General features: G+C 38.6%; 1 protein-coding gene across 2 annotated transcripts in view; it reads right to left on the minus strand.

The window, feature by feature from the left end:
- Positions 1–4,750: 4,750 nt before the first annotated feature.
- The window catches only part of KIFAP3 (kinesin associated protein 3), a 110,380-nt gene continuing 87,383 nt past the window's right edge, over positions 4,751–27,747 (minus strand). Inside the window, exons 20-21 of one of the 2 annotated variants that reach the window (XM_080932882.1) lie at positions 9,678–9,743; positions 4,751–6,218 (exon numbers count right to left, since the gene is read on the minus strand). In XM_080932882.1, coding sequence (XP_080789008.1) covers positions 9,698–9,743 — 46 coding nt within the window. In that variant the 3' untranslated portion in view covers positions 4,751–6,218; positions 9,678–9,697. The remainder of the gene's footprint in view (positions 6,219–9,677; positions 9,744–27,747) is intronic. The other variant, XM_080932881.1, reaches the window with a different exon arrangement.

The raw sequence follows: 27,747 nt of genomic DNA on the forward strand, positions 1-27,747 counted from the left end.
TAAATAGCATCTCTTAATTTCAATGTTAATGTCTTTTTTCTTCTTCTTAGTGTTTGCAACTGTACTGATGTTGCTTATGGCTGACAGCATCATAGATATGAACCAAACACAGGAATTCCTACTTATTATGGTTCATGTTCACTTTTAGGGGCCGAGGATAACTTTAGGGTTAACAGATACAGATACGATCCAGGCATAACCAATCGCTTTGATGGTTACGGATACCCTGACCTCAGGGTACTGACCCAGCAATGGTCAACAAACATGTCAAAACAAGAACATCGGTTCCAAAGATTTTAGGAGGTTTTTAGACTTTGCTCTCATTTTCGGCAGTCATGCTTCTTTTCCCCAATGTTGCTACCTTCTCTACCTGTATGGAACCAAGGCCACTGTGTAAAGAATTCACCAATCCAGGGAACTGGTGAACGAAGGTATATCCAAATGACAATAGCTGCTGGTATCAGAAAGACAAACCACATGGCACAATGGCTGCTCCTTAGATTCTGGTCAGAAAGAAAGGCAGCAGAAGCTTCTGCTTGCTTCCTCCAAGAAACAGAAAAGCAAAACCATCTACAGGAATCCAGTGTGAATGTGCTCAGAACACAGTGCCCATATATAAAGCACATGCAAACACACACACACACACACACACACACACACACACACACACACACACACACACATGCACACGCGTACACACAGGCTTTGGCAATAGTCAGTCAGACGACACTGGGCAGAAGCAGGAGCTTTAACGAAATTGCAAGCTTGGTGTGGTGGCTGTAGCTCCGGCACTCAGAGGCTGGGCCAGGGATTCACTGCACATTTGAGGTCCTCTGCAGGACAGAGCAAGACCTTGTCTTAAAATCCAAGAAAACATAAAACAAACATAAACACTGAGAGGTTTGGAAAGAAGGGTTCTTAAGTGAATGCCTGATAGAAACTATCAAAAATTCTATCACAAGCTCCCAGAGGCCACTTAAATCCTATATAAAAATATGTCTACAAGGACATTTGCCCAGCAAATGGCCCTTCAGCCTTGGGATCCATAGTTTATTTATCCTTGTTCCTAAGTATAGACCATGATCCTTCTCTTCCTTGTCTTTGGAAATGTTCCCTTGCTCCATCACATTGAATATATCCACAGTTTACTCTGATGTGCACATTCCTCTTGAAATGTGCTAGTTCCACATAAGCATTATTTCATTGCTTTTTATTTAGGTTGAAAGTTACTAGAAATGACATGAAAACTTGATCGTAGCAATGAGTGTTTTTAGAAGAAGCCACTGAAGAGAAAGAGCACACCATGTTTGAGGGATAAATTTAGTTACACTTCAGAAGGGAGCTGGTCTCACTGGGGGCTCCCCTGCTCCCTCTGGTGCCAAATGCAGTGTCACCTACTTCTCTATGTAGATAAGGGCACTTGGAACCAGGTTGACCTGCAGTCTGGAGGCTGATAGTGTGCTGTCTTAATTTTGAGAACTTTTAGGGCTGCCTAAAAAGAAGCCAGACATATGAAAAAAGTATGGTACATATATATGGTAGAATTTACTCCACGGTAGGAAGTGATAAGGTCTTCATGCAGTCTTCATGCAAAATGAATGAACTACGAGAACAATTTCACACCCTTCTGTCATAATGTGCACATTATGTGCACACCTAAGAATGACCTGCCCCCTCCTCTGAAAGGCCAGTGCATTAAGGCAAAGGAGCCTGGCTGTAGTGCACAATTTTGCCATAAACATCATCCTCAGGTATGGTGAGGCTGTTTTGGCAGGGTCTCTTCTAGTGTGGCTCTCTGGATCAAAGCACCTCACAGTTTCAAGAAATCATGTGCTCTTACCTCCCACCCCTGTTTAATATGCACGGGTGAAACCTATTCCAGACAACACATCTAACTCACTCTCTTCTCTCTGATGTCAGGCTGAGTTCCTTAGTCAGAGTCCATTTTGGTTCCATGGAAGGGAATGGTTTCTTACTCTATTTCCAATTGTTACCCAAGCTGGCCTATAGCAACTTCAGATAAAGGATAAAACAAACAACAGAACAGCTTTGTAGACTCTTTACTAGTTTCCAAGCTCCTATCACAAACTCCATATATTGTGGCTCAATTTTTGTTACAATTCTGACTGATACAAAATGGATTGAGAAGAAGCTAATCCCATTACCACAGAATCTTTTAAAATGGCATGTCACAATGGAGTTTGGGTCTTACAGTTGTGACGCCTGTCAGGTAAGGAAAGTTGCAGCAGCCAGTTGTGGGATTTTGATGGAAGGGATTCCATAGGGCACAGAAGCTACCTCAGTCTATCTGCTGGGCCTCTCCAATCTGGCAAGTCTCAGAAATGTGATGCCTGTCATCACAGCAATGCAGCTCCTGATAGACGTGAAGACATATTAAACCCGGTCCAGGTTTCGTTAGCCACTTCAGCTGTAAAGAAGCTGAGACTGTGAATAATCTTACTGTAGCTAGCGTGGTGGAATTGAGGTGAGTTAGCCCTGATTTTCAAAGCTGGGAGAGTGGGGGGAGTTTGAGAACAGAGAGTTTTCTCTGGGCACATCTACAAAGAAACAGGGACCACACAACACATAATACTAGGATAAAAGCATGAGGCTGCATGCAAAAAAGCAATGGCCCAAAAAGTATACCTGAAGAGACTAGGTTCTGTACAGTGTATATCTGAACTCTACATTTAGAGATTTATACATAAAAGAATATTCAGTATTGTGTCTGACTTCCTAAGGGAGGTGTGTGCATGTTTTACTAAAAGCCCAGACTGAATAGATGACTAAAATGTTGTGTCCCTTTGATTACTTCTTGAGTTGTAAAAACTATGTCACACATCACTGAGTTAATTTCCCATGCAGTTCTCAGGATGAAAATGTTAATCTCCATTTGGCATCGTAGTTAATATTTCTATCTGCTAAGCAACTTTCAAAGTCTGTCCAGTCACTTTTGTGGCTTCTTCTTCCTAAAGCTAACTTTTGATTTGTTTTTAAAGTGACACTTTTGTTATGAAAAGTGAATGGGGCCAGTCAGAGGAACTGATCAATGGCCTATCCAGGCGTCATTATAGGGGCATCCTCCTGCAGTGGACAGAAATAGATACAGACACCCACAGCTATATATTTCATGAAGAAAGCCTATATGGGATATCTCCACCTAATCCCTTCCCTAGTTCAGGAAACCCCATACAAGAGGAGGTGGAAAGACTGGAGGAGCCAGAAAGGATGGAGGACACCAGAAAAAGGGCCTCTGAATCAGCCAAGCAGGACTCGTGAACTCAGACTGAAGAGCAAGCGCAGAGCCGACGTGGGTCTGTATCTCTGTATGAACTATAGCTTACAGCCCGGAGTGTGAGTGTCTCTGATTCTATTATAGCCTACAGCCCAGTGTGTGAGTGAGTGTCTCTGATTCTCATGCCGGCTCTTGGAACTCTTTCTTCTGTCGGGTTGCCTTGTCCAGTCTTGATTGCTAGGTTTTGATTTATTTTATCTTTTATTTTGTCATATTTGGTATTATTTATCTCTTGCAAGCCTGTTTTGTTTAAATCAGAGAAAGAAAGGTAGTGGATCCAGATGAGAGGGGAAGTGGGAGGAACTGGAAGGTGTAGGAGGAGAAATTGTAATCAGAATATATTAAATGAGAAAGGAATCTATTTTCAATAAAGATGCGTGTGGGGAGGGCAGTGGATAGGGTCTACTTCCCATTCTTAAGATCCACAAGTCAGGGGTAATGTCTTTAACTACTATGTGTAAGGGACCCAGGTTAAATCCCTAGTACTACACACACACACACACACACACACACACACACACACACACACACACACCACACACACACACAAATAGATGAAGCTGCCTTTTTAAAAACCACTAAAAAATTATTCAAGTGAAGTGCTTTTGAGTTCTGAATCCATCTATCTCTCAATAAAAATAAGCAAGTCTCTACTACACACCCTGCTTGTTAGCTATGCAATATCTAAAGATTGAAGGCAGTCTGCTCTTTGAAGCATCGTGTGTGTTTCTTCTCAAGCTATTTTGAAGATTACACCATTTTATCTGAGGTGCTGGGGATGAAATCCAGGTGGAATACATGCTAAGCAGATTCTGAGCCACTGAGCTACAAGTTTAAGATGCTTGTGGAGATTTTAGTTTTTATACTCCAAGAAAATTTCTAGTATACGTCATTAAATTAGGTGTGACCTTAATTTGTAACCAAAATTTAGTGAGATCAGGATATGATTTACATTACAAATGGAATTTCTAGAAGTGCCAAGTGCTTTATGATCTCCGATACACAAGGATTTAGATTCTTTATTAATCTCTTTGGCAAACTTTCATAAACAAGAGAATGCTAAACTATCCATGTCCGAGTTGAAAGATTATAGTTTCTAAATCTGTAAAGTCCTATATTAGAAATGTTATGAATTATTAGTATTCTAAGCCAGTGTGTAATGTGTTTATTTTTCTATTAGCATCACTTTTGTACACACAGACTTTGTATGTGATAGAGAGAAGGGAAGCATCTGCACACGAGCTGCCATACTGAAATCAAAGACACAGGTAATACCACTGACTAAATACAGGAACACGGGTAAGTCACTTAACATTGCATCTCAATTTTAAAAGAAATAGATATTTTACACTTAGTTGTCTTTGTGTAGGGGTGTATATACATCACAGTGTGTAGGCGAAAGAGAGGACAATGTGCAGCAATCAGTTTGCTCCTTCGACCACGTAGGTCCTGGGACTTGAACTCAGGTCTTCAGGCTTGGTGGCAAGTGACGTTACTTACCTCATCATCTCACCAGCTCTCACCATAGGTTTTCTTTTTTTTTTAAATTGTAAAAATGAGAGTTGGGCAGCGCTGATTCAAACCTTTCTGACTTTAATATTTTGTGGGTAAAAGAGAAACAAAGACAATAACTGCATGCTTTCCAAACTGAACTCACAAACATAAACAACGTCCCAGATCACACGCTACCTTTGTGTGTCAGGCAAGAACAGACCTGTTGGTTAGATTTACATTTCTCAAGCAGACTGACTGAACTGTCCAAAGAACCTCCCCAGCTCCAGCTCTGTGTTAAACGTGTGAAATAAGGTGAGTAGTTCACGCAGACCAGTGGGATTTTAAAGTTAAAAGCAGAAATCTTCCCCTTGATCTGCACTGTTCTGAAGCTTATGTTTCCCTCAGTAGGAGACGATCAAGCAAGAATCTTCGCTCATGCTGAATTCATTTGCTTGGTTTCTCAAAGTTTTCAATATTTTACAATCAATGAATTATTTTCAAAGCTCATTATTAATCATCATGTCTCTTTGCATCCCCACTACCCACTCCCAACCTAACTGAACAAACAGTCCTTTCCTTAATTTTCTTAGGTAAGGCAAAAATAATTAGCATCTTCCCATCTTATACTGTGCACTTCGGGGAGAACAGACTTAGAAGCGCAGGGCTGCTCCTGCTCTACCGACAGAGGATTCTGCTCCCCAGTATTGCTGCAGGGAACATGTGACTCTGGATCACTCAGTGGTCTATACTGATGCATAACTTACTTATAGCATATGCTCACTGTTAGTTAAACACTCACATAGTTAATAACTTAGTGAAAGAAACTTCTAGACAGCATGGGATAAAAAGGATGAGGTTCATTTAAAATAAAATTTAAAGGTAGCATGGCTCACAGGAAATTCTAAGTAGAGAGAGAAAGCAAAAATAAGTGTGTGTATGCCATGAACATGAGTGGTTCTTATGAAACACGGTAAGTATGAGCACATGGCTTTGGCTCACTCCTCTGTGTGTACGCCACTTTTCTTTAATAGAAATCAGTCACTTAATGTACATAATGTAGTGTTTGTTTTTCCAGGATAGTGGTTTTGCAACAGTCTCATGGGAAATGTGATTCACCTCAGGATGTGGCTGGATGAGTGAACAGTGGAGCATCAAGTGTATTGACGAAGACTGAGGGTTAGTTACCCCGAAGCTAACAACGTGGAGAAATAAGCAACACAGCCCACAGGAGTACAACATGCATTATTAAGTCAAGGTTCAAGGTTAACCCACAGCACACAGATTTCTCCTAAGCTGAGTGTATGCATGGGAGGGGTGATTTTATCGAGACCCAAAGCTGTAGTAGTAAGGCTCGTCAGGGCGGAATCCATATGCGGTGGCAGGGCGTCCAAGGATTCCCACTGGCTGACCAAAGCCATCCATTCCTAGGCTGGAAAGAGAAAGGCAGGTTAGAAGCTGTTCTGATTTTAACCACAGCAGGTCATCGTCAGGGCCCCAGAAGCACACTTCAAAGATTCCCTGACAGCTACATAATTTTCAGAGATATTAACTTTTTACATTACAATGAACATAATAAAATATATACCTCTGACAATATATGTCCAAATAACCTGTCTGGAGGGTCTGTTCCAAATAAAGCAGAAGACTCAATTGAAAACAATTTGAATGAACAAATTATCCACACACATGGCTCTTATGAAAGAATAAGAAAAATCACATTCAGGCAATGAGCAGCATTGGTCCACGGGAAATGATACCAGTGGCAAGAGTTTGCTGACCATTGCAAGGTCTCTGTCTTGTTGAACAGAGACTAAACCCCAATTAATAGGACACGCAGTCTAAGGATTAGCAGCGAGCTCCCAACACATCTAAGCTAAATGAGTTTGAAAGAACAAGAGAGCACTCTACACAGCCCGCAAACCAGCCAGAGCTGATCTGTAAACTCTGAAAGCCAAATTGTGTATCTTTTCCTTTTTAGTAAGAGCAACACAACCGCATGCTCTGCTTTACTCTATGCAAACTGAAGCCCTACAGTCACAAAGACAGCCTGCAGCACACACAATTTACTCTGAATTCACAATGTTTGTTTTGTCTGTGAATAAACTGTTAGAAGAAAATCTGTTCTACAACAGCACTTTAGCAAAGAATTACCCAATGCTGAAAAGAGACAAAATGTTCATTTGCCAGGCAAATATGGCAGCTTCAACATGCTCATGCACACACAGCTCATGCAGCGAATGCTAGTTGAGCTCAGTTTAAAAGCAAAGGAAATCACTTATAATGCAGAAATTAAGCTTTGAAAACATAAAGCACATTTAAATGAACTAAGATTATGTGAGATTTTACTAAGTAGAAAGATAATTTCACCAAGAAAATGTCAATCTGATTAAAAATATATTCACATTTATATGTAAGATTATGTTGAAGTATACTAGTAAGTATTGAGATGCTAATGGCACATATGTTCAAGTGTTTGTATATGTATCAGACTATATCTAAAGAATAAGTCTGCATCTTATTTTGAAATCATAAAACTATAAATACCACTTTGCACTTTGCCCCATTAAAGAGATTAAACTTTGAGGTTAGGGGAAAATATTATTCTAAAGGTAGCTTCAGAAAGGGTAGGGGGTTTAGAGTAATCAGAATGTATTATATGCATGTATGAAACTTGTCAAAGAGTAATATAATTATAAGTAATTATAAATTATCCCAGAAATCAGTGGATTCGACAAACTTCTATTTATCCACAGGGTACATGTATTCAAAATTAGAGGAGCAGCTGGCTGATGACCACTCCTAAGTACTTAGACAGCACATTCATGCCTTTTCATAATTCCCTAACACGTTAGGGGTGATTCTAGCTGATGGACTTGAACTTACTCCTTCCCCATCTTTCTTCTTGGCACTTCAGACACTCCTTAGCACCTCTTAAGAGGCTGACAGCTGGGGACATACCAGGTCACATTAATTTGTTGCCATTTCTCAGTCTCAAACCTTGTTTTGAGATTTGGAAATCAGAGGCTTGTAGTAAATCATTGAGCAAAGAAAGCACTTTTGAAGTTGACTGTCTCTGGAGAGGACTGTGGGACACTCTACATGAAGGATGATGACTGGCAGGCAGTCTGTCATGCCAGCACAGTAAGACAGCAGAGGCTAACACATTTCCTTTGCTGTCACCCTGGACCATCGGACCTTTGCAGGCCAGTGCTCCTACTGAGAAAGGGACTGACACTGCTCCACAGTCAAGTTGAGTGACTTCTTTCCCACATTTCTATGGTGGATAGGCAAACTCTTCATCACTGCTTTCCTATGTGGCTTGTGAAATGAATAAATACATTTAGATATGTCTACATACTACGCTTTTCACTATAATTGCCAAATCCATCACCCTCTTATGAATACACCAATTACATTGCTAACAAGAGTCTACATCCCCAGGAAACTGAAGGTAAAACCCGCCCTTAGGCATGGAACCTTTTAGTATGCCTGTGTTTAGGTCGCTGTGGCAGGTTCTGTGTCTGTGGCCGAGTTCATGTCACTTGAGTGTATGCTACAATGTGTAGGACAGCACCCAGGATTTTTTGATACATACATACACAAAGTGGCTCTTTATGATTCATCCTTCATGTATCACAGATGAAGCACTTAAAGAATATTTGAAATATTTAGCCAGCTTGGAAAGGACTGTGATGCTGTGGACCCTTTTGTGGTTATGGCTGTCTTTTAAATTAAGCTAGTTGTGAAACTACAGTTGTCTTCTTGAATCCCTTATTTGGGTTTATTCTGAAGTAGTGGAGAATAGGGCTGTCCATGGTGGTAGAACTTGTAGACAGATATTCTTTTGGATCACATGGACATTAATTTTACTTCCTTTCTTGATAAGAGGATACAGCATTATAATTGTGGATTCTGGCTTAAAACTACGAAAGTCTAAATATTTTAAATGGAAGGAGACAGTGTTTGAGGTAAGTTCTTCTGGAAGGGACAGGAAAACAAATACAAGGGTGCAGTGATGCAGAAAACTTGTGCTTTCTGACTCTGGAGGACTTGACTTGGCATTAGCAGTATCAGAGACACTTGTGTGCCCCGACCAGGCACCTAGGACCCCCAGGAAACTGTGCTGTAATGTGTCACATCTGAGCTTTGTGTGAGCACTGATTTAGATAATAGTTTGTAGCATGTGGCTATACATATGTTATGAATTGTCATTTGCTTAGTGCGTCTCCGTATGTGCAAATTCTCTTTCTGCTGCTCTGAAACTACAGAGAAAGCCTGTAAATCCTTCTGTATCAGCAGATGCAGCCACTATACTGCTTTGTCTTCTTGTGACTGTTTGGTGATATTTAACTTTGTCTTTAGTGTTCAGATAAAGCATTTTAAATTGTTTAATTACCATAACCCAGTATATTTTCTCGACAATATCAAATCTAGTCCAAGGACAAAGGCTCTAATAAAAGGATAACAAGTGATGGTAATGTCAACACATCAGTCTCTCTTAAGATCTATATACAAGAACAATGACTTTAGGGGAACCTGGAGAAGAAAATGGAAAAAAATTCCTTAACATGAAAATGATACTTATAATTCAATAATAATATAATACTAAGCACATTTAGAACTTGGGTTTTTAGATCTACAGACTCCATTGACACAGAGAAAGCAGAAGATTGAATTCTGTCCATATTTCTAGGATCTGGAACAAGTCCTCAGGCAACATTCACTAAGATTCTAAACTTGCAATGATTTGGGGAAAACAGTCTGGGAAGGACAGGTGGCGCCGAACATGCAGCCCAGTGCAGGGGAATGGCAGCCAGCAGGAAGCCTTGGCACACTCAGGTTCTGTGCCACAGGTGACATTCCTGGAGAAGGGAAGAGAGGCACCTACCTCGGCTGTCTGAGGCTTACTTAGTGCATATTTGCAAAGCACTTTGAAATCCTTGGGTGGACAGTGCTGCATGAGTGAAAAGCATCATCGTTATCTTACTATTAGATCAGAGCAACCACGTCTGTTCTTTTAAACTACGAAGTCATCAATACAAGTACGAACACATAATACATTGATTAGTGGTCATTAGCATGATAGAATACGTTTGACCCATCTTTTTCATAAGCTCATAGGCTCTAAGATCTGAAGATATTTTGAAACAAGCTTGTTTGTACTTTAACTCACAACACTGTTGGCAGAGCTCATTCCGACCTGGTCTGAACTCCTAGACATGAGGTGGTTGGGACTCCAAGAAAGCAGTTTACATGTATGAATATGTCAGATGGCCGGGAAATTCTTCATTACATTCTTCTGAAACCCTATCTGAGAAACCGTTGAATGACTCTTTGCAATCACACACGAAGTCTAAGTCTTCTAGTCACTGCCCTGTTAATCCAGCCATCAGGACATGATCTCCAATCTCTGCTTCATATGTTTTCTGAAATAACTTTCATTTTCATTATTTCCTTAAAGTGAAGATGCTGAAGTATTTTTCTGATGTGGAGAGACAGGTAGGGTTGCACGGGTTAAAGACACAGAGAGGCCTGAGCCTCAGGAGCAGCCAGAGAGCAGCATGCCGTGTGTTCTGGTTAAACTCTCAAGTGTGTGATACGAAAGCAGCAGGACTTCAGGTCTAAAGTGACATGTGAACCAGATGTAAAACTAAAAACTGCCCGAATTTGGAGAACTCAATAGTTCAAAAAAACAAAAACAAAACAAAACAAAACCAAAAACAAAACAAAACAAAAAACAAAAAAAAAAAAAAAAACTACTCTGTGTTTTAGAAAGTTATCTGCATTAGAAAAGGTTGTTGGGTGAACTCAAACACATGGAAAACATTTAGCAGGGAATTGATCTGCCCAGCATGAAGAAGTAAGAGCCTTTATACATGGAGTCCTGTAAACAACAGCCAACAAATTGACACTGTCCATGACAGAGGTTGTGTGCATGTGCAGTGTGTGCACACCTGCAGAGGTCAGAAAACGACTTGTGGGAATGATGTACGTCTGTCTTTCCATCTGTGGTCCTGAGACTGAGCTGAGCTTGTCAGGCTTGCCAGCAAGTCCTGGTAGCCATGGGGGCATCCTGTTGGCCTATCTTTTCTAGCTTTTGAAATGAAATTTTAGTTACAAAACTTCATTAGATTAGAACTGAGAGCTAAGACTAGGATTTTTTTTAAACTGGCTGAAAGTTTTAATAACTACAAATAATCTAAATGAGAGAACCTTCCTCATGAGTATAGAAAGTACTTGATGAAATGGCTAATGGTGGAGGTATTCCATGGGACTATGTCAGGCAGGTTAGGAAGCTAGTTATTTTAATAGCAGGACAATGTCATGTTTTTGAAATCCCTGCTGTAGGAAGAGAAATGCCACATAAGTAAACAATACCTAACAATCATAGAACTGGCATCCAAATGTAATTTACAGACTAGCCACTAGATGGCGAGCTTGTCTTACCACTATACTCAGAATGTGCCACCATATTTTAAAACAGAGCTAACTGAATTTAAACTGTATTTAACACTGATGGAGTGCGATTTTGCTCTCTCAGATAACTAATGTTTTCAATTTTGTAAGTGTGAAATAATCTAGTTCACACAAAATAGGAAACACCTGTCCGTAAATGTAAAATCTGTGACTGTGGGGTTTAAGTGATTGTCTTCTGCACTGACTTTTTATTTTTTTGTGACAGTCTATCAGTCACTATGTAGCTCTAGCTGACCTAAAACTCACTATGTAGATTAGGCTAGCTTTGAACTCGTAGAGATCCATCTACCTCGGAGCCTCCCAAGTTCTGGAATTAAAAGTGTGAGCCACTATGCCTAGCTTGCTTGCAACTGAAAATTTAGCCTGCACATTAATGTACTATTTTTACAGCATAGTTTGAAAACTGTCATGGAACCAACATCAAAAACATATTTTTTATACGTTTAACTGTAATACACATACCTTTTAGATTTCTCCAATGCATTAATTTTGTTTTGAAATTGAATCATTGTATCATTGAGAAAATACAATGCAAGAGTATAATTATGCAGTCATTAAATGAGTCTGGCATATGTACACACACAGACACACACACAGTTTAGTTGTGATTTTACATTTACTTTTATGTGTTATATACAGATAATTATATTTTGCCTTTTATTATTAATAAAGTAAAACAGAACTAATACTTGGGAGGTTCCTTTGTTTCCGTTGTGTGTATATCTGTGTATGCATGTGTGTGCAGTGCCTTCAGAGACCAGAATAAAGTGTCGCCTTCCCCACAGCTAGAGTTAGATGCGCTGTGAGCTGCAGACCGGCTCAGGACCTTTGAAGGAGTAGAAACTTCTCTTAATTACTTAGCCTGCTTTCTAGCCCTATAAATAATATCTTTAAATGAAATCTCATTTTTTTAAAAAAAAAGAGGGCAAATTATGTAAGTATTGGGAAGCTGTATTAATTCATTCACCTGGGATTCATGAAAAGGTTTGTTAGTGACATTTGTCAGTTGTAGGGAAACACGTGGGCACAGATTCATTCAGTTAGTGACTACGCTGACGCTTCAGGTAAAAACAAATTCAATGGAGTGTCTTTCATTTACTCCAATCGGTAATGAAATTCCACTTCTGAGTTTCCTCTAATCTCAATTAATACTTGTCTCCATCCACTCTAAAGCTCCTCTTTCCTCGGTGGCCTTCTGATCAGATTCATGAGGAAAACAACGGACATTGCTGACCAAATAGGAACATACCCACTCCAGGGAGTCCTGCCTGCACAGCACATGGTGCAGGAAGGCAGAAATGAAGGAACGTAGCGACTTGTCTTCTCATCATCAATTGAGAGAGAATTAGATGTTTTATTTTACTATCCGAGGAACAGCTAACACTTGTCTGTCAATCATGAAGCAAGTCATAAGCACTTCCATCATGAGAGTGGTTTCTGAAGAGAACAACAGCTTGAGAAGGAAATGCAGCTGTTAACCAGTACTTTCCCTTTTCTTGTTTGTAGTGTTGGTGCCTAACACAGCTTGTCAGATATGATTATCAAGCTGAAGTGAGGCACCACCTAAGCCTGTAATGGCTTCTAGAGAAGTCTTTTAGTTAGGGCATGGCATCTAGCTCTCTTTGACTACATGTCTTCAGTTGTACATGAGAACTTCCTGAAACTACTGGTGGGTTCTACACTATCAAGCGAGGGCTCGCGTTCCGGCACTTACAGAGTGGCTTAAGTCACTTCTGCATCCATACAGTGAGTCATTCCCACCTCTTTTAAAATGACTGTTTGTATGTTCCTGGCTCCACATTTATATAATCTGTCATAATGTCTTTGCTCTTCTTAAGACACAAAAATGACTGCTAGAGGCTTCAAGTAGAGAACATCCCCTTGGTAGCAATGCTTTCTCAGCGACAGATTAACCATGCCGTCTGGTACTGAGTGAGTTAAATGTGAACACCGAACTAATTAGTGTGTAATGCTAACCTTAGTTGCTGGTTCATTTTGACTCTTTAAAATATGAACTGTGTGTTTTACCCCTTGCACTCTCTTAATGATTTGTTTTTAGACTGGAATCGCTTCCAGCCATCAGTTATGCTCTTTCCTCTACACATGCACTTCTCCAAGCACAAATATTTCTTTTTCCTATTGGCCTGCCAGCCCTGTCAGAGCAAATTCCACTTTAAACTAAACGCTGTGATACTTAAGACCTCTTGGATTACTTGGGCTGCTAGTGTGATCTATGACCTTCCAAGAATGACAGCTGAACTTTCCAATTTGCTTACACTGCTTGGGGAGCTAGAGAGCACATGGCAAAAGGAAAATGTTTGTGATGTCGAACAGAGAGGAAGGTTCCTGCTGGAGGTGGGGGAGACTATCAGGTACTAAAAAGTACTAATAAGAAACGAAAGGAAACTAAACATGCTGTAAAGTCGAATACTTTAAACAGCACACAAGCAATGAGATGCTCTAGCCGACTGACTGGGTAAGATGTAAATACCATACTCAATTACTGTAATTTAAGCACCAAGTAGAATTCCAGTTAGACTGCATTATTGAATGAGTAAGTCCTAGACATGGAAAAGAATCTCAAATCACCGTGATTAACACAAGATAACAGGGTATATCAACTTCTCCCTCTTCTTTATAAAATAGAGATTTCATGTCTGAAAAATGACAGAGGCAATACAGCCACCTAACATGGATGTTATACCTCATGATATAATACTAGTCTCTCTTAAATAAAAACATTGTTAATTTTCTGTAAAAACTCATTAAAACTTCTTAAAATAATAAACATAGTTTGGGAAATTTTAATACAGTTTTGAAACTTTCTGATTATATCTCATAGAAGACATAGATATGGATCTTTAAAAAACTAAGCTGTCATAAAAATAAGATGTTTAACATAATACTTCCAACCTAACTGAGACTATTCACCAATTTCTTTCCTATATTTTGCTGAATAACAGACAATCATGTCAGTTATAAAACTCATATACTGGTTTGTCAGAAAAGACTAATAGTTCTCGAAACTTACGAACAGAAAGGTGTAGATTACAAAAACTATAGCTAAACTCATTAAAAACTATGTTTGAAGAGCTAAGCAAGATCATCTGAAAATTTGACTATAAGTATATTGTAGGCTGTAACAAAGTGAAAAGCATTTTTGCCTCCTTAAGCTATCTTTAAGATTTGTGTTGGGCAGTAGGATTGCTACTCTGAAGTTGCTAATTCAGCCACTGCAGCAGTGAGTACAGGTATCTGTCAGATAGAGGACTTTAGCCAGCATCAAAGCAATCTCTGCATTTACTCCAGAGACCTGCTTAGTTCACGAGAGTCACTTTATAACAGTACAGCTCAATCCACTTTCCACCCAAGTTTAAGGTTAACTATGGATTGTTTGGCTAGAAGTCTTCTGAAAATAAAATAGGACACGATTATACTGTCCTCAAAGCACAGGGCTAAGAAAGCACTGTCCCAACTCCAGGCAGATGGAGTACAGACAAGAATGTGGAAGCAGATCTCTCATGGACATCCGTGACTGTACCTGAGTTGTTCTCAGAGGGCTATGGAGATACCACAGACCTCGCCACTGGTGATGCACACGCACATGGCATTTCCCTCTACTTGAGGGACCTGTAACTGAATTTGCTGAATTCAGCAAAGCTAACGTGAAAACGGACTGACAGTCCCTCAGCTTTATTAAAGCTAGGAGGGTAGTGACATCTAAGGCGTGTGGGTAGGACTACTGCTGCCTTACTGCAAGCCTGACTCCTGACTTCAGGGAGCACAGACTATCTCTTTTATTCAGATGAGTCCAGTCTCAAGTGTCTCCCATGTGTAACCCACCCTTAGGTAAATATTTGGTACTGTTTATATCTGGATTATAACTGTCACCTCATATGGGATGATAGCGATGCATCCTACTCACGATGTAGCAGCATGTGCATGCTGCACACCTCTTGGACATGCTTTCTGTCGGTCTTTACAGGGCTCTGCATAAGTCATGGAGATTTATGCCTATGCAGAGACACACTAATTACTACAGCAGTTAAACAATGCCACAGCCAATCAGCCCTTCCTCCTGCCACAGTGAGAGTGGACTGCTTATGTAAACTGGAAAATTCAATCACACACTCAGATTCTACGTCATGATAATGCAAATGTAGAGCACCTTTAGGAACAGTGAGGGCAGTGTCTTACTTTATATCCTGTGGGCCGGCTCATATTAAAGGAGTAAACCAAGGTAGGACTTTTAGTCTATTAAGCATTCTATTTTTCACTCTGTATACCTACCTACCTGTGCTTAGGAGTCTGATAATGATAGTTTCTTTAATCAGGAGCACAGGGCATGAAAGCACTTAGGGTGTTTTTATTCTGTGGTGTCTACTGTTTTCGATGCTGTAGAAAAGCCTGAGAATCTAGCACTGCTATGTAAGTTGGGGAAATATGAGAATTTTCAGGGTGACAGAAACATGCTGGATAGTCTGTAAGTCAAGCATAGACGTGGACATCAGTTGCTCCAAGTCTTAGGGCCAGAGACACAGTGAGTCCATTACCCTTGATGATAAATAACATTTCATTTTCCCAAGTGTTGGAGGAAAAGGCAAACAGTGATAGTTTTTTCTCTCCATACAGAGAATGAGGTAAATAGAAAATTGCATTCTATCTATGAAATCCCTGATCCCAGGGAAAAAATACATGCACATACATAAACACACACACACAAACATATATTTTCCTGTTAACCATCCAAATAAACACTAAAGTGGAAAGAATTCCTCAAAAAGTGGGATATACCAATTTTAGATACAAGTTCTTCCAAGGCTAAACAAAGAAATTATGTGTGTGTGGGATTACCCTTCATTATTTGAGACAGAATACTATGTATTATGTAGTATTTTCTATATAATTATGTTATATTTAATAATTATAGATATGTTCCTATTAAAGAGTATTGAAAACTTAAACTAAGAGCTCAAAGAGCAAGAAAGCATTTGTTATACCTTTATAGTCTGAAATGAAACCATATATATGATTTAAAACCCAACAAAGAAATTGTGTGTGTGTGTTCGTGTGTGTGTGTGTGTGTGTGTGTGTGTCTACCTATCTAAAATGAAAAGTAAGCTTCTACTGACTAAATCTTTGCCCACAAGATGGGAGACATTAAAATCAATTTTTACATCATTTTTTTCCCTACATACAATAGCTTCCCCCAAACCTCATACTTTTCCAAATTTCACTAAGACATTCTGTTCTCTTCTATTTGATTCCATTCATCTTTTTTTTTAATTTTCACATACAACACATCCTGACCACAGTTTACCCTTCCCCACTCCTCTCAGTCCCCTCCCTACCTTTCCTTTCCCTCAGATCCATTGCTCTTCCAATTCCCTTCCAAAAAAGAGCAGGCCTCCCAAGATAACAACTGAACACAGTAAACAGTAAGATGCAATGAGACTAGCCGCAATCCCTTACAGCAAAGCTGGACGAGGCAACCCAGTAAGAGACAAAGAGCCCCTTGGCTAGGCAAAGGAGTCAGAGAGTTTCACCCCCACTGTTAGGAGGCTAATAAAGCCTCAAGCAACACAGCCACAGCAGGTTTGCAGAGGACCTAAGGCAGCCCCATGCAGGCTCTGTGGTTGTTGCTTCAGGATTTTTTTTTTTTTTTTTTTTTTAGGCCTGATAATACAATAAGAAAGAAGTAAAGAATAACAATCAGGGTACATAAACACATTATAAATCTTGTATTATAGTGATATCTGCCCTTCAAGGTCCTATCCAAATGCTTACCAATTAAACAGACCACAAATAAAAGTTTAAATGATAAAACGTTGAATGCATATCTTCACTTTGATTATATATTTACATTGTATTCTTCTAACTTTGAATGACATTGCAGAAACTAAGTTAAAAACACTTTAGAAATCATAAAACCAATGACAAGAGGGATCTGTAGGCTCATGTGAGTTTTCCAATGTTCTAATCAACTACTGGTTGATAGAGGACCGGACGGGATGAAGGGAGACGGAGCTGAACTGGTCACTGTAGAATGCTTTGACCCTGGAAGCTAATGCATGCATTTATAACATCCTTGACTATGCCACCATTTCCTAGAGATACAACTTTAAATACACACTGCTGTTTCAGCATGAACAGATCTTCAGGGTAAGCACCCTAAGATATGACTACAGATTCAATTTATGTGAGGTCTAAACATACTGTATTTATCTTTCTGCATGAAAAATTATCTTCCAAATAAATGCTATCTCCAGAAAAAAATGTATATATTTCAGGCAGAATTTCATATAGCTTAAACTCACTAGTAGTCCAGGATGACCTTGAAGTCCTGATTATCCTGCTTCTTACCTCCTAAGTAAGTAGAGGAGATCAAACCCTGGGCATCTTACCAACACTGCCAAGTGAGCTACAGCCTTGGCACCCCAGCAATTCTAAAACATCATTATAATTAATAATACTTGTAATGCTGAGTATACTCTCCCTTGTTACAGTGAAGCTGTAAGGTTTCTTTAGGGCAGATGAGACCAGATGGACTACTGATAGGCTTTTATAGACTATGCTTATAATTTGGAGATTCTGAATTTTTTTTATTCTCTAAGAAACTTTAATAAAATTTTGTTAAAGTAGCAACAGAATTTCAAGACATCTAAAATATTATGCTGTATTTACATTAATGTTGCCTTAATAGCAAGTAGTTTTTAATATACTATTTTTGTTTTGATTTTATTATTATAAAATTTATTTTATTTTGTTTTTCAGTTTTTGTTATTTTATTTATTTACATTCCCATCATTGTCTCCCCTCTCCATCCCCCTCCCATAGTAACTCATCCCATTCCTCCTCCCCTTGCCTCTGAGAGGGTGCTTCCCCTACTCCCTAGGCCTCCCCATTCCCTGGGGCAAGTCTCATGAGGATTAAGTGCATCCTTTCCCACTAAGGTCGGACAAGCAGACCTCTGATACATGTGTGTCAGGGGCTGTGGACTGGCCTATGTGTGCTCTTGGTTGGTGATTCTTAGGATATTACCCTTACATTTATTACAGGCGAGGGATTAGAATATTTAGTTTACTAGAGATGGAGATACAAGCATAGAAAGAATGTTAAGTAGGTCTTAACCTTCGAGGCTAGTATCAACCTATATGAATAAAATAACTCAAGAGCTATACCTTATCTGGATTATAAAAATATTTTTCCATATACAAAGTTATCTGTCAACAATTTAATATAAGACAATATATCATGGCAACATATATCTAATATATGCTTTGCGTTATTTACTTGAAAGGATGACACAGAAATGGTAAAGGGTTAGTGAAGAAGTAAAAAGCTGTGAAAAGTCAGATCACACTGAAAATCAGACACAACATGGGAAGTGGAATGCGTTCATCTGTGTTTAAACACAGGCCCTGCTGGAGACTCTGGTGTGTGTCAAGTGCTAGAGATACAGTTTTGAATAAGTCTGTGAAAGGTCTTTTCCTTTAGAGTGTGCATTGCTGAGGAAAGAGACAGATTAAAAAGGAAATGACCGATTAGAGCAGATGGGCTGAAGAAGGTGCTTTTATGAGGAAAGGATGTTGGAGTTGAGACTAAAGACAAAAGCTAGTTATTTAGTCTAGTGACTACTCAAGCTAGGCAGGAAGGTGGTAAGAGTGGGAAGCACTTCTTCAGGGAGGAAGAGACACAATGGCACACTTGTAGATGAGGCTGGGGAAGCAGAAGTGTCAGATAATGCAGTTATGGAGAGCATGCTGAGGAATTTGCTTTCTCTTAAAGGTGCATGGAGCTGGGGTTTGACTGAAGAACACTGGGGGAAACAGTTAAGTGGAACAAGAGGACCATGGGGAGGGGCCGCTGCTGCACCATGGCAACTACTTAGGAGGCTGCCAGGAGCTGAGTGAAGCTGGCAGCAAAAGCTTGCATTAGAATGCTAACAATATAAATGGCAAGAGATGTCCAAATAGGAGGGGGAGACCAAGGAAGACCCCAAGGCTTCTGACGACTACTTGGTGGATGGTTGCACCATTTGTTAAGATGCAAAAATGTTTATATAAATGCAGCAGTTTGATAATACTACAAGCATTTGTTACTAATTATTATTAGCTATGTAAAATAGGAAAAAGAATTGTGTTCAAATCAATCTCTGGTAGATAATATAAGATGACAGATATGATTGAAGACTAACAGGATGGTCCTGTGCGCAGTGGGAATGAAAAGATGCTCTCAGATGTTTATCTGAATGCATGCATATGCATGAAGTGTGGTCAAAGAGGTTGTCCAACCTCCTGGAACTGCAGTTTCTGATAGTTGTGGCCCATTACATGAGTGTTGGGCTAAGACCAGGTCTTCTGCAAGAGCAACAAGTGCTCTTAACCGCTGATCCACCTCTCTAGCCTCAGAACTGAAGATTTCTGTGTCTGAGAAGTGAGGATGAGCAATGGTTGGAATGTAACATGAGGCCAATGGAGTTTCTATGGTGACAGCATGAGCCAGTAGAGGGAAAAGGGTGGGAACAAAGAGTTCAGGAGGGCAGAGGGCAGGGTCCAGAGGCTTCAAAGGTCACCTCCATCATTGTAACAAGGGAAAAGAAACAAAGATGAATGAAAGTGGGAGTCTATGGGCAGGCTGGATTGGGTAACCAGCTTTAATTCTGTATGCATTTAAAACATAGTGGCTCTTTTTAGTTGTGAACAGTAAATTAATAAGGGCAGATTAATCAATAGACATTAGCACTCTGCTTCCTAAGCCTTCACTGCATGTATGTTAGTAAATGCTCATCATTACTGATGAGGGTGTCAGGTAACACAGATTGGAACGGCCACGCATCGATACCAGTGTGGTTTCTAGTGCTTTGCAGCCATGCCATTGAACCTGCACTGGCCTATTCAAGTGACACAGACATGAGCTCTTTTGAACAGTTTCATTTCATTAAGATGCATTTTTCTTTATTAAAGAGTACAAATATATATTTAAAATGTTTACTTTGTGTTGAAATGTTCTGTGGACTTTTACAACCAGAAGTTTGGGTAGACTAAGGTTGCAAAAAGACAAATATCAACATAAATTCTAGAATAGCTTAAGAAGATCTTAGGCATGTTTAAAAGCAATAATTAGAAGATGATAAGCCCTAGCCTAAAGTTCAACATCTCTATATTGTACTTAGAACCTTCTGAAGAGGTCACAGACAGTAATTACTATACTTTTTGTTTTAAACTTCCATCACTTTTCCTCGGTAGTCTTCTTTTAACAAGTGTGTGTTTGTGTGTGTAAATGTGTGTGCATATGCCATGGCATGAATGTAGAGGTCAGAGGACATTGGGGGAGTTCTCCCGTGTTACCATGTAGTTTTCAGAGATCAGGCTTGGTTCTGAGGCTTGGCAGCTGCATTTATCTACCGAGCCACTTTGCTAGCCACCCTCTTTTTAAAATGCAGCAACCAACAATTAGCATTTTCTAAAAAGTGGACCCTCTATTCCAAGAGACCTGATTGGATGGTCTCTAATTCAGAAATGTTCTCCTCAGTTTTCCATCTACTTTAAAGCAGTGCTTTCTTTTACCATCAGCTGAGTTAGTGAATGGGCATTCCACACTCAGTGAATGGGCATCCCGCACTGCCTCGTTCCAATGCTCTGATTTTTATGAGAAAGGTTCATTCTATAGAACATGATTGTTGTAACAGTAACTGTGACCTAAGTGGTGAGAAATGACACAACTGATTTAACTTTTTTATTTTACTTAATAATATCCATAGTTTTATATATGGTCCATAAGAATACACAATAAAATGTATTTATTTTGGCTATCACTCAAAATTGTCATCTAGGTAAATTTCAGACAACTTGATAAATTCTAACTGCCAATCATAATGAGGCAATAGAAAAGCTAAAAAAGAAGTAAATAATAAATTTAATAAATTTACTGAATAACTGTAATATTTACTCTATATGTATAGAGATAAAAATTAATAAAATGGCTAAGTGGGTTTAATGATGTTAATTTTGTTTGAAGAGTAGCTCTTATAATGTAGAAATGAAGATTTCTGAAAGCCTCAAAATTGCCTTGGTGAGATGGGATTATTTCTGTACCTGAAGTAAAAAGGAATCTTCTTACTCATTAAGCTACTTAAGTATAAGTTTATGCTCACACTAAGTATATAACTGAATCAAAGGTGTGAGAACGGTTTGGTTGTTTAAAGCCTTTTAGTGACCTATTTCATCTTAATGTACCAAGTCCACCACCACCCACCCCTCTGCCCTACCCCAGGAACACCTCCTGAGTATTACTCACTTTCTAAAATTTTCTTTCAGTTTTAGTCTTGCAACCATGTGACTTGGTAAAAACTAGGTCACTTGAAAAGGAGGAAAAGCCAATAAAATGAATTACAAGGACAACAAGATTAAACTGCTCACGCTGTCTTCACACACCCTCGCTGAAGCTGTACACAGGCAGTTGGCGGTGGTTTGGCATTTAGCAGCCTGCGATCAGTAAGAAGGAGGGGATTTTATTCTCATTAACTGCTGCAGATTTACTGCGGTGAAAAAGGGCTATGTAACCCGAGATGGGACAGTACAGCAAGATCAAAGCCATGGCTGGAAACTAAATAAACCCTCTGGCTACTTCCTGCAAGGAAAATTCACTTTGGCAATGTAAAACAGAGCCCAGTTAAAAACTACTCTCGGTTTTATGAGCTGTCATAGCAGCTCAAGTGGTTTGGGCTGGCTGAGTTTAGAACATTATATTTCCTTGTTTTTGTCTTAGATACTTCTACAGAAAGGTTTATAGACTAACGCCCCACTCCAACACAACAAGAAATTTCTTGTAGTTAAAACTGAGAGTAGTCACTAAGCTCATTAAAGCAGGCCTTCACTGGTACATTCCTTCCCCATTCATTATAACTTAGTGTTTCACTCTTAAACTTGGGAATATGGATTTACTTTTATGACTTACATACAACCTGTACAATTCCTAGTCAAACTAAATGCAAATTAGCTCTATAGCCTACATGGCTTTTATCTGATTAGTAAGTGATTTGTACAAGGACATCACAAGTGACTAAGGGCAACATGGAAATTAAGGCTATCAATTAATATTACATTTAAAGGCCTACAGCTCAGTATTGTAAAGTGTTCTGCTTAATGTTTTTAATATAAGAAAACGTACTGACTATTCACAGCAGCTAGGCCACATTAAAACAGACAGAACTAGAAAGAAAACCTCAACCTTGAATTACACAGTCCTCTCCAGTTAAGGACTAAGCCTAACACTATGGACTCAGATCTAAATGGATTGCTCTATCTCTCTCATTTTAAAGAGAATAGTGCTCGTTAAGATATTGAAAATAGAAGCATTTGAGATGGTAATCTGCGTTGTAGTAAAAAACCTACTTTTACTGATAGCATTATGCAGGCAAACATTTCCTACAAGCACTCACCTATGCTTAAACACTTCAGATTTTCTTTTAATTTATATTTGCAATTGTTTTATTTTGAAACAGGGTATTAAGATTAGTTAGGCTGGCCTGCCTTGATATTCTCCTGCCTCAGTGTCCTGAATTCTGGGCATACAGATATGCACCAATATACAAGACTAAATTCATTCTCATTTATAAATATGTATATATTCAACAAAGTGTAAGCAGTACACTTGGGAAACCATCTGAGCTTTACTACTAGATAATCATTCTTAAATGATAGTGATATGTTCAATTTCCCAGCCAAGCCAGGGCTAACAACCATGCCATGTCACACACAGTCAGTGTGCTAACATTTTTACAGGATTCAGTTCTATCTTTTTACTTGTAGATTCAGTTACAGCAGTATGTTTTCCTCCTAGACGAAAGTCTTAATAAAGCTTCAATAATGAGGTTTCCTTTGAGAAAATCTTTGGGCTCTACACACAGCTAGTACACATTCCCCCCAGAGAGAAACAGCATTGCCCCAGTGAGGACAGGTCCACTGCCAAACTCTCTCTTCTAAATTCATAAAGGAAAGTAACTAACTGAAAACACCTTCCCAAGCAAGCACTGCGGCTTCTCTAGGGTAAGACATCTTCCCAAGGTTCCAGTGATTTTTTGGCTTGTATTTCTATTTTTTAGTAAAGTTTACAGTTTGATAATGCTGATCTAATAAATCTAGCCTTAAGAATCTAATAAAATCTAGCCTTAAAAGTTACAGGCCCAATTTACTAATAAAATCTAATTCAATTTTCAACGGGAAATGAAAATAATTAGTGTCCAAACAGTGGAGGGAGGCCTTTTCACTGCTAGAAAGAAGTCGTCGTCTCTCTAAAGTCTAAATAAAAACAAGTAAAACCATACAGCCCACTCACAGGGATATAACTGACAGGCATTAGAGAGCTGCACTAGCTGAAGAAGTGACTTGCACAAGGCATTCACTCTCCAACTGAGACAACCTCATTCTTTCACTCTTATCTTAACACAACTGGGTTTACTCTGTAGAGAGAAGTTAAAGTAATGAACTAATTACTTAATACGTTAATAAACTCTTTGCAGCTTGCCTTCAAGTAAATGTGAAATACCAACTTGAGAGAAAGCACGTCCAAATGTACTAAGGCAAAATAGGCTTATGATTTGTCCTGCTTCGAAGTGAATGCTACATCTCCTCTTTAAAAATTTTTCTCTCAACTTTCCCAAACAGAGGTCACCAGGATTAATGTACCTCCATGTCATCTGGATACAGGGACCATGTGGAACAAAGGCTGCGGCCTCGTACTGAGCTCAAGGGCGTCAGCGTTTATTTCCGCCCAGTTCCAGTTGGTTCCCTAACAATCTCTGACCCTTAGTTTCTATTTCACTCTTCACCAGATCCACTTCACACCCGTGATTTTGATCAAATGTGACGCGTACCACTATGAAGGTTGGAGACATTTGAGTTATCAGGCTTGGTGCACTTAGATTTAGATTTTTAACAGTCTTAAACATTTTATTCTTGGAAAAATTTAAAGATTCCTAGGAATATTTTACCTTAAAAATGCAATTGGTAATATCCAGAAAGAAAAATAAAATTTCTCATAAGGATTATTTCATATAATGTCTCATAATGTACATTAGTTTACACAACGCTGAAGTCTGGTAGTCACTGCCATTCATGCTCAGCAGTTTTAGCATCCTACAACTTTACAAGTATAATGATCACTTCACTTCCTGAGGCATAATTTCCTTTGCTATATAGCTTATAAATAATTTTATTAATTTCAGGAATTACGTGATATATTTCTACTCCATCAATACTCACAAAAGTAGAAACAGCTTAAAGTTATCCCTCTGCTTTAGGCCTGCACAGCATTTACTACTGGGTGTCAGATGTTTTTACATATGCTAAAAAATCCTTTGGATAACTGAATAGTCATAATTAATTTTTAATATGTCATAAAAGCTTGCATAGATCTGTCTATTTTCAGGTAGAAACATCATGCCTAAAGCAAAGCAGTTGTAAAGTAGAGGGGATGCTATCCTACTCCTCACCCTTGCTGGTATAGTCTTGATATACTTACTATGTATTTATAAAGAAACTGCTTTTTAAAAATTTACTTCCTCATTTGTATATATGAATGTTTTACCTAGGTCTGTGCATACTATGTGTGTGCCTCATGCTCATGGGGTCAGAAAGACAACCAAGTCCCTTGGAACTGGAGTTACAGATGTTTGTAAGGCAACATGTGGGTGCTGGGAATTGAATCTCAGGTCTAAACAAGTGGCTGATGCTCTTAACTGCTGAGCCATTTCTCCAGCCTTTCTTCTATATTGCTTTTAATCAAGGCTTAAAAAACCCCATTTAAACCTACAAGCAGTCCCTTTAAACATCCCTGCACAATAAAGAGTTTTTGGGGACCTACACATATAACATGTCAAGAACTCAGTGTATATAACAAGTTTAGCAGTGCATTAAATATACGGGGCACTAAATGAGTTATTTTAGCTTTTTAAGATGATATATTGTTTGACAATGGCCATGTCTTAAACCCAGTAAGCTAGGGTTTTGGTGGAAGAGTAGCGTTAGAGTGAAAGAAGTAGATCTAATTTGTATACGTAGACTCCTAGTGTTAGGAAAAACAATACTTGAAAAATTAAGAGGTTGGTAAGGCAACTTAGCATAAGGAAGCTTCCTAGCAGGGCTGACAACCTGCCTTTAACACTTGGGAGTCCATGATGAAAGCAAAGAACTGATTCCTGCAGTTTTCTCTCTGATCTCCACATGCACGCACGCCACAGCAGGTACAATCAATATGGAAGTGTAATTTGTAGTTAAAATTAGTATAAAGTACTCTTTCATTTAGAGAACTAATTTGTTACTTCACTATGATCTTGCAGCTAACATTTCAGCTGTTATTTAATAGGTCACAAGATAAAGAGGCTACAATGAAAGGCACACGCATAATACATAAGTTTAAGCACAAAACAAATAATGGTAAAACACTCCAGGAAAGAAAAAAAAAGGCTGTAACTAACACAGAAAATGAAGGCAGATGAGGCAGAAAACAGGTCCAGTTCACTTGGACCTCACTGAGACGGTCAGTGATGACATCATTCTACCAACCACAAAGAGCACCGGGCTCTCTGAAAAATATTATTCAAAGCCCCAAGGAAACTGAAGTAGACTGCGTTTTTTTCCAGTTTATGAAAATTGGATTCCTATAAAAGGAAAATGGACCATTTTTACTGCAACAAAAACTGATTTGTAAAAGCTGGAAGCAGTTTAAGAATACTCTTAACATGAGGTTCTTGTTAGTCTTGAAAAGTAAGAGTTATAATAAAAAAAGGTCCAAAAATATGGCTTGAATACATAGTACATAACATAAAAAAAAAAAAAAAAACCTTGCCTTGCTCCCATTATTTTTAATTAGCTTCAATACCAAGTTCCACTTTCCCCCCAACCCCAGTTCAGAGCTGGGAGATTTACATTTGACACTGTGATTGGCAACCTCATAGCTAATGCCTTGGAGCTGTAATGCATTTTGCATTAGCTCTAAATGTCGGGAAATCCTGGCGCCAAGAGGTTCAAACCAATAGTGACACGTGTCTAAAGCCAAGGATTTGCTGTCCAACTGCCAGTATCTATTTTATCAAATGTCTGGTCTCTCCTGTAGCACGAGATAGATGAGTTTAACAGCTTTCACTGTTTCCAATTAAACTGACTCACCATATTACAGAAACACAGACCCTCTGACGATGAAGCACCTTTGACTTGGGCTTTAGGAAAAGCAACAATATAGACTAGGTCTTAACACTTCTTTCAATTTGGCTTAGTTTCTCAGATTTTAATTCATATATCTTTTAATTATTATACATCATTTGAGAAAAAAATCTGAACCACTAAAAAAAAAAAAAAAAGATGTCATACAAATTATAATTTATTTTTCCCCAGCAATTTTACCCATTTTACCTGGGATCCACTACTTTACAGGAATCTACGCAAACTGAAATGTCTCCATAATAAAGCCTGAAAGCCAGGGAGGCTGAGTGTCAGTAGCACTTCCCACTGCTGTCACCTGTCTCATGCTCCATCACACATGTCACCACCCATCACTCAAACAGTTCCAGGCTAGTGAACAGAACATTTATAAAAATATAATCTTAGATTTATTTGAAGTTCGTTAATAGAATGGAAGTTTTCACAATCAGCATTTTGAGTTGATGTTATTTAATGAGTTTTAAAGTTTACCTCCTAGACGTCAGAAACTGAGAGGTAGCCTGGTTCAAGATTTTAGATTGGGAACATTAAACAGCCAAATCATCATAACAAAATATGTGAATAATTATAACAATTTAATATGATTTTGTATTTCTAGAAATAAAATAAATATTCCTAACTGAAGATCCATGGTTTTCTACATTCAAAGGAGAATTTTATCTGGGAGGACTTATAGGAAGGAAATGGAAGGTAAGTACAATCAAAACACAGTTTATGTATGTATGTATGAGATTTTCAAAGAATAAATAAAAACCATCATTTAAAAAAGGAGAACCTTACATAACTAAAAATATCTGAATAAGCAAAATAAATTATGAACAATACATTCAACTAAGAATTATTCGAGAATAATAATTGCAACAGGAGGTGCACAGGCCTGTTAGAAGTCCTCTACTCTGCTGAGAATCACATCTCTACGACACATTTGAGCATCCTTTTCCATTTAACTTATTAGCTACAAAAAGTTCAAGGAAATTAACAGTAAATTATGCTTCTACAAATATAAAAAAAAGCAATATGCTGCTTATAGGATTTAACACTTATAAAGTTATTAAAGATAATATTATTTCAGGGAAAGTTTTGTTAACATATAAGTAATTCTCATCAAAATAATCACAGTAAGCATAATACTCTTTTATTTTTAAAGGAGCCTTTAGTTCATTTTCAAGGGTAAAAATATTTAAGAAGCTTCTTTACTTCATAAAAAATATATCACAGTAGTTTTCAATAACAAAGTTCTATATAGATTTTCCCAGTCAC

The sequence above is a fragment of the Micromys minutus genome (assembly GCF_963924665.1).
Source record: "Micromys minutus genome assembly, chromosome: 1".
In the NCBI taxonomy this organism is placed as follows: Eukaryota; Metazoa; Chordata; class Mammalia; order Rodentia; family Muridae; genus Micromys; species Micromys minutus.